Source organism: Jaculus jaculus, chromosome 1, assembly GCF_020740685.1.
Source record: "Jaculus jaculus isolate mJacJac1 chromosome 1, mJacJac1.mat.Y.cur, whole genome shotgun sequence".
NCBI classification, from domain to species: Eukaryota; Metazoa; Chordata; class Mammalia; order Rodentia; family Dipodidae; genus Jaculus; species Jaculus jaculus.
This window is the reverse complement of record NC_059102.1, coordinates 318,526,685-318,541,332: the sequence shown is the minus strand read 5'-3', so window position 1 is coordinate 318,541,332 and position 14,648 is coordinate 318,526,685. Positions and strand designations below refer to the sequence as shown.

Below are 14,648 nucleotides of genomic sequence, written 5' to 3'. Positions count from 1 at the left end.
TATTCCTCATTAGTAACAGCCTCTCCAGCCAATGAGTCCTTGATCTATGATGTGTACATTTCTTAGATATTTAACATGTTTTATAATATACTAGTTCTCAATCACATGGATTTTAATTTTGTTTCTACTAACTAGGACATTTAGTGTGAAATCTCTCCCTAGTAACCACCAAGATCATAAACTGGGCTTCTCCAGGTGTCTCCTCATCAGTGATGTACAATCCAAGTCTGGGGAACCTAATGCAGGTAACCTGGGTGTCAGGCCATCAGTAGTGCTTCCCGCTCTCTGTGTGGCCCCTTGCCTGTCCATACCTGGCCCCCGTCTGTTCAAGACAGAGCCATGACAGTCTGAGTTGAGATGCCTAGACACCACTTCCTAGGTTCATAGTCACCTAAGCAATAGATATTTGGGAAAGAATGCTGGAGTTCCAAGAAAGAAAATATATGGTCTCATCATGTGACTTATTCACCATGAATAACACCCATACAGAAAACTGGCCTGGGAACCCAGCACCCATCCCTATGTTAGATTTATGTTACTGTATTATGAGCAATTATACTCATTCTTAGATAACTTAACAGCATATATTGAGTTTTGATTATGTAACAGGTTATGTGTTTTTAAAGACAGCTGGTTGGACTAGGGGTATGCCTTGGAAGTAGAGTTCTTAGCAAGTGCAAGGCCTTGCGTTCAACCTCCAGCACCACACACACTCACACACACACACAGTAATAAAAAGTAATATAGCTTGTCTATTCTCTCTTTCATTTGTTCTGATATCAGAGTCTACCACAAGGAAGTACAAGCAAAACTGAATGTTTCCACAAAGGTGTTTTTTCAGGTTATACTTATACCAGTGAGTTTGCAACATAGTCAGGCCTCCATGTAGCTTGTCTGGTGGTCAGCTTAAACAAATATCCCAGCTGGTGGTGTGGAAGGCATCGCATAAACATCCTTCACAGCATGCAGGCACTGAGAGATCAGAGATTTGGCTTTTGTATCAGCTTCCCTGCAAATTTACCTTAAGGAAGATTGAATGCATTTTTTTTTCATTTAAGTGCTATGGATTTTATTGCTTGGAATTGCAGGTATGCCAATATAGAAACATTGTGTTAATTAGAAAATTCCAACAACCCCTTAGGAAAGGATCACTGGACCTCACCATAGACACTCCAGTAATCATAGACAGTGAGTCAAGACCAGGCTGGATACTTTCCCCTCCTTCTTCAGTTATGGACCTGAAACTTACCTCATTCATCATTTTGTTGCTGGAAGATATGGCCATCCATCTTGTTTTAGTGAAACTCATCGTGGTAATAGCTCGCCGGAGAAAACGATTTTAGTTTCCCTGCAGTGTTATGTAAGTCCACTGGTGAACTGTATCTGACCGTGTCTCCTAATTTCGTTTGGGCAGTGTATCTTTATTTTCCTCTGGTAGCATCATTAGTTCAGAAATTGCCACTTAAGTGCTGCAAGCTGTGAGTCCTGTGGTGTTTAGGAGGCATTGAGCCCCCATTGCACACCCCTGAAGCGTGCTGATGTAAATGCTGACAGACAGACATGCCCCTGCGGCGAATGTTCAAGTCATCACTGCATGTACCAGAAGCAGAAGCTCCAACAGCAGTTCCCAAACTACTGTTCTGTTGAGGGTGAAACACTGGGTTTGTGCTCCTAGATAAGTGGTTTCAAAGGGAGCCTGTCCTGGAGGCCTCTGTGATAAGCTTATAGGTCAGTGGTATCCTATATTCAGGCCCCGCATTACCGAATTCTTTTATCTAACAAAAAGTAGTCATTGACTTCCTACTCTTAGTAGGTACTTTGTCCCCTGTCAAATACATGCATGCCTGTTTTTAAGAAGTGTATATTTTGTAAGAAGAAAGATTTGCCTTAAATTACTATATGGGGCACTATTCATACACATATGTAAGTTGACTCAGTTTTGGACTAGAGAGATGACTTAGCAGTTAAGGCACTTGTCTGTGAAGCCTCAGGACCCAGGTTTAACTCTTCAGATCCCAAGTAAGCCAGACACACAAAGGTGAGGCAAGCACAAGGTCGCACATGCCCAGTGCCAGCACTGAAGTTCAATTTCAGTGGCTGAGGTCCTGGTGTGGCGATTCTCTCTCTCTCTCTAAAAATAAAGAATCATAAGAGTAAGGCAAACAGTAAGAATGCCATTTTGCAAAATCACTGTCATTTTATTTGAAGATTGTGAAGTTCAAAATATTACTAAACGTAATTTGAACCTCGTAATTCACGTACAGAGTTGTAACTGAGCAAAGCAAAAAGAAGCGCAATGCTTGTGGCTGCTCATGTGCTGAGCACTGCAATTCATGACAAAGAGCTTTACACCTCTCAGTCTCAACCCCCATTGCTTCATTAAATAGCCCCCAACAGAATGAAATAGAGTTAAACAGAATTTCATCAAGCATCCGCTGAGATCTAAGGGCAATACATTACACATTCTCTTTCTGTTTCTGTTTTATGGAGCTAGGGGGAAAAAAGTGAATGGAACTTAAGTATCTGAAGACTGGGCTTATTGTAATGTCAAATTGAATTTCTTCTAAAAGTATGTTCTTATCACGATTATTTCTAATTAGGAGATGATGTATTAGGCATCTAATCTACAGCTCACCATCAACTCACCTATTTCTCATGTTCTGCTCTTTCTAAGGGCACATGTAGCACCACACGTGTTCATCAGTATTCTGCTTTGAAAAAGAAAAATTTGTCAGAAAAGAAAGCCAATTTTACACTGATGAAAAGCTGTAGAAAGGGTTTTTACTTTGCTATCATTGATGCTTGCTTGGAGACAAGAACACTAAAATAGACCATCTGAGATGGCAAATCAAAAGACTTCTTTCTCTAAGTCACATACCTCTGTGAGCTTGGATGGATTTGTTTTCTAAATATGTTCCTGGGTGACCCCTCAGCTGGCTCACCATGGGCCAAACCTCCTGCTGTCTGCCCTGGGCATCACATTCTGATTGTCTTGTTATTGTTTCTCAGTGACCAGGACCTAAGAGTAACAGGAACAAACATGAGGACAGTCACAAACACATTACTTGCCCTTTTGATCTCAAGTGCAGATTTGTGATGTCATCTGAAATAAGCCACATTCTACTCTTTCTCTGTCTCTCTGTCTCTTTGTCATTTCTGCCTTAGTTTTAAGCATCTTAGAACAATACAAGTTCAAGGATCATAACCCAAGCACTGCTCCAGCCCCATTCTGACCAAATAGACAAGCTTCTTCAGCCAAACCAAAATCTCTAGAAAGCCTCTTATGACAGCTTTCTGGGTCCTCCTTACCAGAAAGTATCCTCACTCACTTGTCTTCTGGTGGAGGTCCTGTGATGAAGGTACTCTTAGTTTGAAGATCACAGCTCACAAACCTCGGTCTTGCATGAGCCAGGGCTCTGCATTATCTCCACTGATAGGTGCCAAGGGCACATGCAGTCACAATGCAAAGCCACACTCCAGTTACGTACGTTCAACTCTTGCAACCTCCAGTTGAACTGTATCTTAGTGAGTCCTTTGTTCTTGCTTCTGTGGCTACCATTAGATTCTTGCATTGATATAATTTACTGATACATGAAGTGTTGAGATTTAGGAATGAAAAATATACATTCTATGAAAACCGAGCTGAATGCTGAAAAAGACTTTATAAAGTAAAGATGCCTTAAATGTTGCCATCAGATTAATATGAGTGGCTTTGCATTGGGAAACTGGATTTCTTTTTTTTTAATATTTTTGGTTTATTTTTATTTATTTATTTGTGAGCGAGAGTCAGAGAAAGAGGCAGAGAGAGAGAGACAATGGGCACGCCAGGGCTTCCATCTCCAGCAGACAAATTCCAGATGTGTGCGCCCCCTTGTGCATCTGGCTAACGTGGGTCCTGGGGAATCAAGCCTCAAACCGGGGTCCTTAGGCTTCATAGGCAAGCACTTAACCGCTAAGCCATCTCTCCAGTCCTGGAAACTGGATTTCTAATGCTTCCTTGTACACAGTTCCTGTGTTCTCACTATGTTGCTTTCTCACCTCCACTGATAGCTTAGTTCCCTAAATCAGAGCTAAGCACATGAATAGAAACGTGCCCCAACATGCGTACAGTGAGGATATCACCTCCCTGACTTGTGTCCTGTACATTTGACAATCATCTAGCCTGAAAGTTGCTTGAACTTTCGAACCCTGTATCCTGTGCATAGCAGTGTAGTTACTTGAGGTTTGCACTGAGAATTTTTTTCGAAACACATTTAAAAAATTTTCTTAAATGTGGCAATTCCAGTATTTGCCCAACTTTGTCTTTTGTTTCTGGGCTTCTTATTTTTTGTTTAGCCATTTTAGTTTAAATTTGAATCTTTATTTTTGTCAGCAAATTCCATACCTTATCTTCGTAGCTTTACGTTAATGTTTGGAGTATATCTTTGTTAGTCTTTCAAACAATATTATCAAATTGACATCATGCATGCATTTTACCAGCATTCTTAATTAAATCATTTAAATTAATGATGAAAGTGCCATGAGGTACAGGGAGAAAGCCCAAGTCCAGGACTCTTACAATTAGTGCACCATGAAGATGGTCGTTCGCTCAGTTACAAACTGCATCTTTCTCTGTCTCATCCACAGAGAGGCCATGAAAGACTGCTCCATGCCATACTTAGCCCACGAGCCTTTGTTTAAGGCAAGCTCCAGTCCTCAAACCTGGTAAACCCTTTTTCAAAACTGTCAATGCGCATGCCCATGACATAGTCAGAGAAAACCGTCTGCAAGGAGGTTCTAGGCAAATTAGTAACCAGAAGAACACCCTGAAGAGAACTTAGGCAGTTTTAAGAAGAACGGCAAATTGTCAGCCAAGACAGGAGGAAACAAAAAGCCTATTGTTATTAATAGCCAACTATAACTTAGCCAGCAACAAGGTAACTGTTCTTCCCAATGTGTTAGCTTTCTCTTTAAATAATAGCTGGTATTACAAAAGGAAGAAAGTAGATGACCACTTGTAGGCACACATTTGTGATCCTTACTACTCAGATGGTTAAAGCAGGTGGGACATGAGTTCAAGGCCAGCTTGGGCCACATAGTAAAACGCTGATTCAAAGTAAAATGAGCACCCCCTGTGGGGGTATGGAATGCTTGGCTAGCATGCAAGGGCCATGGCTTCATTTGCCAAGACCACAAGAAAGAAAGGTCTATAGATCAAAGCACAGGGAGTAGGGCCTGTTAGCTCTTTTCTGGAATAGCTCTTGACAGAATATGCCAAAAAGTCTCATAGATCTTACTTTCAAGCAATAATTAAACTTTGAGTGATTTAATCCCAAGAAGACCCAGATGTTAGGATACATATAAGAATATTGATTGCATCATATCATTACGAAGAATAGAATATGTTCTGGATGCCCAGCCATTGTGAATTTCTTAAACACATCCAATCCTATGCACTGGGGCAGAACTATGAAAATATTACAAATCAGAGTCTATAGCAGTGGTTTTCATCTCGTTAATGCCACCTGCACTTGATTGATACATTATGTACATGTGTTTTACACATACATACATACATATGTACGTGTATACAGACTCTACTTATGTGTGTTTACGTGGACATGGAAGTAAAACATTTCCTAAACAATGAACTCCCTTATAAGGTGTAGTTTATTTTAATGTTTTCTGAGCTAGAAAGTTTGATATTGCCCCACGTGCATTTGCAGCTCTCAACGTAGAATTTCTTACACAGTAATTGGGGGAAAAATTGTAATTTTAGAAGGAAAAAATGCATAACATGGAAAGCTGATTAAAATATGAGTTAAATATACATGTTATTCAATAAGCCATAATATTATGCACATTATAATCTCAGCCTGCTTTGAATTTTTTAAAATGTACTTTTTAATAAAAGAGTAGAAGGGTAGATTAGCTGGTAAGTAATTATGTTTCAAGCAATCTTTTTTGTTCCTTATATTTTTCTGTGTTTACTTCATTCTTCTCTCATGGATGTATAGTGCATGTGTTATGTGGAAATATTTTGAAGTGAGGCAATGAAAGTATTTGGCTTTCCATGATCTTTCTCTGACCCCCCTCCACAGGAATCTAGTGATCAATTGTCAATCAGCACTGAAGTGTGCAGTTATTTATAGTCTATCTCTTTGGAGTTTGTTAGGCAACATCAGCTATAGAATCCTCTTTCCTTGCTTTCTTTCTTAAATTTCAAAACATTGAGCTTATGTTTGCCATAACTTGGACAGTCTCCATAGTTTTGCTGGAAATTTCCAATTTACTCTGAAAACCCATCTGTAACTTTACCTAGAGGCTACATCAAGAAAAATCAACAGCCTAGCTTCAATTTCCTTTCTCCATCTTCCCACCTGAAAATAGGCAGATTCTGTCGTGCGTTTGCTGAGCGTTCAGTGTGGCACGGCGTCCCTCCCCATCAGTCTGCCCGTCAGCGCAGCCCCTCGCCTCACTGAGCCTCTCCTCCGCTCAGTAAGCCACTAACTCTCAGACAACGTGGAATCCCTTTCCTGCCATTTTCAGAAATTTCTTCTTGAAGTGAGAATGCCATTCAAGGTGCTCAATTCATGCAAGTAATTAAGTATTCACTGGGGACTCCCATAATATGTTATTTGACAGCTGCCAGTCGATTTACAGGCTAGATAACTGACAAAATAATGCCCAATGGCATGTAAGTGCACTAATGCACATTTATGGGCCAGATAAATTGAGAGAGGGGAATGGCAAGATGTAAGAGGCAGAGGCATGGGTGAGAAGCTCGCCACTGCAGAGCAGGTAGCGTATACACGGAGGGGACTGTGGCTCAGAGTGGCAGTGGCCAAGGCAGGCTGAAAATTCATGTTATTACATAACAGCAGGCAGAATCAAAAACCAGAGAAGCCAGATAATGAATAATTTTTTTAAAGTCAGGACAAAGACATTTATATTCATAAGTACAGCAACAGTTTTGTGCACCACGGCAGCAACAGACAGAGTTCTATTTAGTTTATTTCAGCTTCGTCTGTGACCATTCTCTATGTGGCTAAGCAACCAGTGCTGTTGGCATCACAGCTACAAAGCTAGACATTTGCCAGACGGGGAGATCACACAAACCAATATACAGGCAGCGTCCTCACCACTCCTATGACAGTCTAAGATGTACTTTTAAGTAAACAGAAACACGTAGGAGAGACTTAGAGGTACTGACAGGACACCGCGTAGTAGGAATCCTAACAGAATAGCAAGAGCTGTAAAGTTAAACTAAAAAGACAAACAAGGGTAGTGGCCCTTCTCTTCTTTTTGGCCATGGACTAGCTTGCCCAAATGTTTCTCCTCAGTCTGCTCCCTGTGTGCCGTGTAATCTTTTGACAATGCTAAAAGCCATAGACTCGGTTGATCACACAAATGTAGCTTCCCATGCTTCCCCCAAGGACAAGGGTGCGCAGGAAAGGAAAGCACAAGGTTGCGTCTAGGTCCCCATGGCCCCGGGCCCCTGCTCTGTGGCTAGGAGTGTGGCCTCCTCATTCATTCCTACTAACTCAGTTCTCCTCGTTTTACCTTTCTGTTCCTACTGTAAGGCGAAGAATGTTTTTTACATTAATTTACAGTTCATAACTGCGGATAGCTCACTGGGAAAAGTTCTGAACAAACACATAGGCCAGGCCCAGTGACAGAAGCCTATAAATTCACTAACTCAGAGGCTGGAGCAAGAGGAAAATAGGATCAAACCCTTTTTGTGGGCTACAGAATAAGTTCAAAGCCGACATGGACAATTTAGTGAGACCCTATCTCAAAATAAACAAGGGAAAAGAGGGTCAGGGATATAGCTCAGTGATGGAGGACTTCTAGGATGTGTGAGGCCCTGGGTTCAATGTGTAGCAACACTCCCCCACCAGACACACAAATTTCATTGGTTTGTGTTTGATGGAAAGATTGAATTTTTTGATTCTCCCTACTTATAGCAAAATCTTTTCTGTAGGCTTAGTACAAGAGGGAAGTGGTTTGCTATAGTTTTATAGACAGAACAAGCTCTCACTTTTGATGTGATAACTGTGTTATGGGTCAAGAGAAGGCTCTATACTGTACTCACCCAGGTGCCCTGTTAAGCTCAATTTGTGGTGAAACTGATAACGTGCTCATTTTTGTAGCAATTCTGCCCATCAAACAGACATTGAAAAGTCTCATACCATCTTGAGTTTGGGTTTTCTTCTGTGTTTGTCATACCCTATATATTTCTGTTTCTCCTGCAATCCACTCCCTTTAGACTCTCACAGGTAGCATCTAAATCCTCTGACATACACATAACCCCATCATCATCATCAAAAAACAGGTGAAGCCAGCCATAGTGGTGCACACCTTTAATACCAGCACTCAGGAGGCAGAGGTAGGAAGATTGCCATGAGATTGAGGCCACCCTGAGACTGCATAGTGAATTCCAGGTCACCTTGGACTAAAGCGAGATACTACCTCAAAAAAAAAAAAAAAAAGATACCATTTATATAGAATGATTAAAGTATTGCAAGCAGTCCGGTAGATGAATGCTATTGGCAAGGGTATTTTTTCATCCTTTTAACTTTTAGAAGTGAGACTTAGCCATGACAACTTCTGATATTCTTCAGCTTGGAAAAACTAGGAGAACATAATTAGCAGGTGCTGATTCCACACAACTTCTAAGGAACTGCCTGAAAATGGCTGCTCTAAATGGCCAATGTATATGTGTATGGCCAGTACATTCTCACCTGGGGAAAGGGAACAGTTTCATCTTCCCCTCAAGCTTCCCTTATAGAGTGAGCAAGGGAGTGTGCCCGGAGCACTGGACACTAGAGGCAGGCAAGTCCTCACTCACATTTTAAAGGAGGCATGCTACACACAAGGTTTTCAAGTACATCTGGGTACTTCAGGTCTTTGAAGCTGGGTACCTCACTGGGCATCCATCCTATTTGCTTCCACTCCTGTCAAGACCTCAAGCTCTTTTCACTGTTAGTTGTACCCAAGGTCACTTTTTAATTGTTACTCTACAGAACCAATCTCCTTATTGCCAGTTGTTCGCTCCTTATCACACTGAGACGTGTGCATATGTCGCCCCGTTTCTGCTCACTGCTCTTCTGTGATCTCAGCCCCTCAGCTTTACTGTGACACTGTGTTTATCTGTGGTCATCTGTGACAAGGAAGTTTTAAGTCATTTCTTGGGACAAGAGCTGGTCAAGTCAAAGTTTTGCCACACCCCACTTTCAGTGAATTTTACTTCACACCAAAGGCTTTTTCATGATTTATAAGAATTTGAAAACAAACAAAAAAAAATGTAGAAAGAGATCCCTGTTCCTCTTTAAAATTAAATATATAAAGAAAAATGACAGGTGTTGCCAGAGTCTAAATATAAAGTGACTTGTGCCTCAGTTTTAAATGGCTTCTTTTTCCAATATAGCTGCTTAATTCCTCTTTCCAGAATATTGAACCAAATTATGACAACCTAGCTTTAAGGTAGTTTTATTTTGGCATCCTTCTGCTATTCCTCTGTGGTCCCTGTGTCCCACACAAGACATTAGAAAAAGTAAGCCCCTTTTAAGAGCGCTCTTCCATCTCAGGATACATATTTGCATGTGTATACACTTGCATCATTAGCACACAGGCCGCAGGAGTAAAAATGAGAAATAGCATAGTATTTAAGTATGGAAATGTACTTTTTAAATTTCAATATTATTTAGTCAGTGTATTTTCTAGTTTCTGGTTGGAAAGGAGTGTAATGTTAGTCTTGAGGTCATTAGCAGTTTTCTGCACTTGTTAAATTAATAACAGTTACCTTGGGTCTGGGTGGACTAAGAGGCCAAATAAGTGATTGCATTAGCAGCAGTGATACCTTAGGTCCTATGGCTTTGCAGGCAAGAGCCCTGACCACTAAGCCATATCTTCAGCCCTCCAGGAATATTTCTAAGTTATTTACTTGTATCAGTGTTCAGAATTAGGTGATCTACTATTATCCTCATTTCATGGATAAAGAAACAGGTATTATGGTGGAAGTGGTCTTCATCTGTTCAGGCTGCTGTAACACAGTGCCCTTCCCTTGGTGGTTTGTATACCACAGTATTTAATTCTGATAGTACCAGAGGCTGAGAATCCAGGCTCAAGATGCCAGCAGCTTCCATATCTAATGAGGGCCTACTTCCTGTTCGTAAATGACATTTGCTCATTGTGTCTTCACACGGTGGAAAGGCCAGAGGAGCTGACTTGGACGTCTTCTGTAAGACGTTTGCAGGCAGGGAGTGCACACTATGCTGGGGGCTCACTGACCAGCAGCTTTGTGTTCTGCCCTTTCCCTTATCATGAAGTAACTAAAGTCTAGCCCGGTGGATAATGTCTTGGTTGGGCATCTTCCACTGTCAGCTGCGGAAGCTATGCTGTGAGCCCTTTTCCCAGCTATAAGAAAACAGTGCTTATAGTTCATTGCTGCTGTTCCTATCAGCAAATGGTCCTTATCTGTAACTGTGTAGGATATAAAGAAAGGTAATTAATTGTGAATTGTGGAATTACTAATACTTGATAAAAATTATGAAATTATCAGGTTGTTTAATTTTTTTGTTTTTTTGAGGTAGGGTCTCACCCTAGCCCAGGCTGACCTGGAATTCACTATGTAGTCTCAGGGTGTCTTCAAACTCACAGTGATCCTCCTACCTCTGCCTCCCGAGTACTGGAATTAAAGGTGTGCACCACGATGCCCAGCCAGTTACTTAAACATATTATTATTTACCTAACATGTAGCTGCTATATGAAATTATATGTGAAATTCTAAACCCAAACACGATAGTACTAGGAGGTGAGACTTGGAGTCCAGAGATTAGGTCATAAGAGAGGAGGCTGAAGCCAAGGAGATGGCTCAGTAATTAAAAGCACATGCTCTGCAAGCCTGCTTACCCAACTTTGATCCCTAGTCCCCACCTAAAGCCAGACACAAAGTGGTACACATGACTGTGGTCCCAACACACCTACAGCAAGAGGATATGGAACCAGGAGAATCTAGCCTCAGCAGAAAAAAAAAAAAACAAAAAACCCACACACACAGGAAGTATACCAGTTTTATTTAAAAGATTAAGAACAAAAATGCATATACAAGTAAAGGACTCCTAACTAGCAAGTTCAGAAATTGTCAGTGGGAGTCATGAAAAGAGGGCTATCTCAATTAGAATGGTCAGGAATTAGCCTGGGTTTAGAACTAATATAGAGACTACCAATTTTTAAAAAAATATATGTGGTTCACTATGCAATTAGTTTCTTGAGGAAAACAATCAAGAATTGCTTCAAGAAAATAATAAATAGTCATGAACATAATAATACTGTTTATATAGAATTCTTTACAAATTTCATAGACCTATGAATGCTCAAAATGTTTGAGTGTGTCAAAAATTTTATTGTGGTGATACTTGTACTTACACATTGATAATAAAATCCAAAATAAATGTCATTAAAATAAATAAACATATAAGTAAATGTTTAAAAAGAGAGAGGAAGTTTTATAGACTGGATTAGTGACTTCATAAAAGGGTTCCCCGAGAGTGTCTTCATTTCTTGTGGCATGGATAGACACAAGAATGCAATCTCTGTGTACCGGAGGAGACCCTCACTAACTATTCCACATGCAGACTCCCAGAACTGTGGGACGTTTCTATTGCTTGTAAGCCACGCAGTCTGTTTTCTTGTTACAGCAGCTACTTCACACTAGGCAGATGGCCAGGAATGGTGTTTCTCCTCCAGCCTTTATCAAACTGAGCCACATTAGGTAGCAAGTCAAAAAGGCTATTACCAAGACTGTGGTCTCCTAAATAGTACATTCTTCAAAAATTCTTTTGCCTTCCTTATGATTTGATACTTTCACAAGAAAAACATCAATTAAATAAATGGGATACTTGGTTTTAAGTATAAAACATAAGTTTTAAGTATAAAAAGTTAAAAGAAGGACATATAAATGAGAGATTAAACAATCTATATTTTTATCAAAATGTCTAATTTTTATATCTCTAGAACACTTGTAATTACTAGGAACAAATTGGCTTTTAAAATTTCAAAAAAAAAAAGAAAATAGTATATGTATTAATATGTTAGCACAATTTGTGGGACTAGAATATGATATTTTCTGGAGTTGGGGTTGGAGGAAACCAAATGATATAGGACATTAAGAAGTTGAGAGTTTGCAATAGGTAGTAAATATATTTTTATCTCTACTTGCACAACTGGCCAATTTTTCTCAATTAACTATACAAGGGAGGGAATGTGCTCAGTCTTCAGTCTCCACTAGTCATACCCTCAATATGCATTTTATTAAATTAAATCCTATCCAATATTTTTCTCGAGATTTATTAATGCAACTCTGAATTCACAAAATGCATTCACATTGTTGTCTTTGAAAGGAGCTTACTCAGACTTGCTGTAAGATGTTGATTATGGTGGAGGACTTAGATGTTGCCTTGCTCAGCCTCCATGAAATGTTTATGGATATGTTTATGATTTGCTAATGTGTGCTGTGACGCCATCAGTCTGTTTCAGTGGGAGGAGGTGGCTGGGAGAGGAGGGAGGGGAAGCCATTTGTTTGATGTGTTGGTGGGTGGGAGGGGAGGGAGGGAGAGGTTTTACCATGATGTGTAAACTCCAGTGAACTTCAAGGGTTTAGGTTGGAGTGGGACAGGGGGTGGGGGAGGGGCAGGTACAGCTCAGTGCTACAGCATGTGTTTAGCATGTGTGAGGTCTTGGGTTTGATCCCCAAAGAGTACAGTTCAGTTTTGAACCTTTGCAATCAGCAAGAGTAAATAAATGTGACAAGCAAGCAAATTTTCAGTGATCATACCTTTTCTCTTCTTTCTCTTTTGTTCATTTCGTATGTTTTTTCCTCAGGGGAAATCTCTCACATCCAAGAGGTTAACAAGCCTTGTTCAGTCTTACTAAAAAGGATCACCTTGTGACGTGGAAGCAGGATGGAGTCTTTGCACATACCTTGTAGCTTCTTGCTGTTACCTGGAGCTGAGGACGTTAGACCAAGATGTTGCATGAATGGAGGGCCTGAATTGTTTTTTTCTGTGTGCACATTAAGGCTCTACCATCACCAAGGGACTCTGCCATCTCAATGCCTCTACTTCAAACTGTTGTCTGCTTTCTCCTCCTCTTACTAAGCTATCGAATACGTGTCTTTTTCCTTTTTAACAAGTTCAAGTGAAGTAAAACTTTTTTTTACCCTTTTTCTCTCTTAAAGCTTCTGCTAGACACACAGTTCACTGAAAATTCATTCAGTCACAACCTGGGAGAATTGTTAAAGGGAAAAAAAAGCATATATCAATAAGTATACACATGGCTTCACATGTATCAAACAATACATTAGCACAGAAAGTCTCATCTCACTGATGTATTCACAGTCTGAAACAAGCTCATGTCTTTGTCTGTTGTCTGTACAGTCTCTGTTCATGTTTCTTGCATTTATTTTTATACCATATTTAAATAAGAAATACCTTTGACTCCAAATGTATCAAAGTTGACCTCTTCTCTGTAAATTTGTGTATGTTTATATTGTTGTTTTATCTTTCATTAAAAGATGCAGAATCTCGCTGGTTTTGTAACTTTGGTCTTTGGTGCTAACCATACATAAGGCAAAAAGAACGCACACAGAGCCTTAGAAGCGGGACTTAAGTTGTCATCCTGAAGCTGATCTGAGGTTTACACAGTGGCTTGGGGGGTATGGTATCAGTCACCGCACCCTGGAAGCGTCTCCCTGAGGCTAAAGGACAGGGCTGACCTGGGACCAGGGCAAAGGTTCTTCTCCCATGGAAAAACACCACAAATCAGCTCTCATTTTTAGTGCTATCTGAGGAGGGCTTTCTCACTTGTTAGGAATATGACTGTCTGTTGTGCTTGTGAATATTTCAGTTTGAATGACGTAAGACTTATGTGTGACTTTCCAAATCAAAAACTGATTATTTCTTTCAAGCATAATTCCAAAAAATACCCAAGGTCAATGTTTCCTAGCTTTCCAGATGTTGCAGATTCCATTTAAGAATCAGATGGAGTTATTAACACTGAGTATTTACCAGGTATCTGCCACTGTATTATGAGCTGTTAATTTTCTGGTGGCTGTGACAAGATACCTGACAAAAGTACTTTTGGCAGAAAGGTTTTCATATGGCTTACAGCCAAGGAGTTTCCAGCTCCTCATGGCTGGCAAGGCATGGCTTTGGAAGCATGGGGCAGCTGGCCATATTGGGTCTGTAACCCAATATGGAACAAAGAGCACACAGGAAGGGAAACCCTGTTACGAAACATCAAGGTCTACCCCTAGTGACACACTTCCCCCAGCAAGGCTCCACTTCCTTAAGTTTCTACAAAATTCCCAAACCGCTCCCAGCTGGGGACCAAGTGTGCAAACACATGCGCCCATAGGGGCATACTTCACTTAAACCACACATTAGAATCCCAGAGAGAGCTTTATATGTCCATAAAATTCTCACATTCAATCCTCACTTTAGCTTTCTAAATCCATTTCTGCAATCTTGAGAATAATGAATGAAAGAGAGGTTCAACAACTTGTTTGAAGTCACATGGCCAAATATTGAGTTGAAATTGTAGGAAAGGAAAAAGTGCTTTCCTTCTAACCTTCTATGCTCTCGGGGGGGGGGGGGGGTCTCTGTAAC

General features: G+C 40.4%; 1 protein-coding gene across 6 annotated transcripts in view; it reads left to right on the top strand.

The window, feature by feature from the left end:
* The window catches only part of Rgs7 (regulator of G protein signaling 7), a 462,943-nt gene extending 449,376 nt beyond the window's left edge, over positions 1-13,567 (top strand). For 5 of the 6 annotated variants that reach the window (XM_045153182.1, XM_045153201.1, XM_045153176.1 and 2 more), the window contains one exon: positions 12,865-13,567. Coding sequence is in view for 2 of the 6 variants with exons in the window: in XM_045153201.1 (XP_045009136.1) it covers positions 12,865-12,915 (51 nt within the window). In the remaining 4 variants the exon portion in view is untranslated. Of the gene's footprint in view, positions 1-4,626; positions 4,705-12,864 lie in introns of all 6 variants that reach the window. The other variant, XM_004653278.2, reaches the window with a different exon arrangement.
* The last annotated feature ends 1,081 nt before the right edge of the window (positions 13,568-14,648 follow it).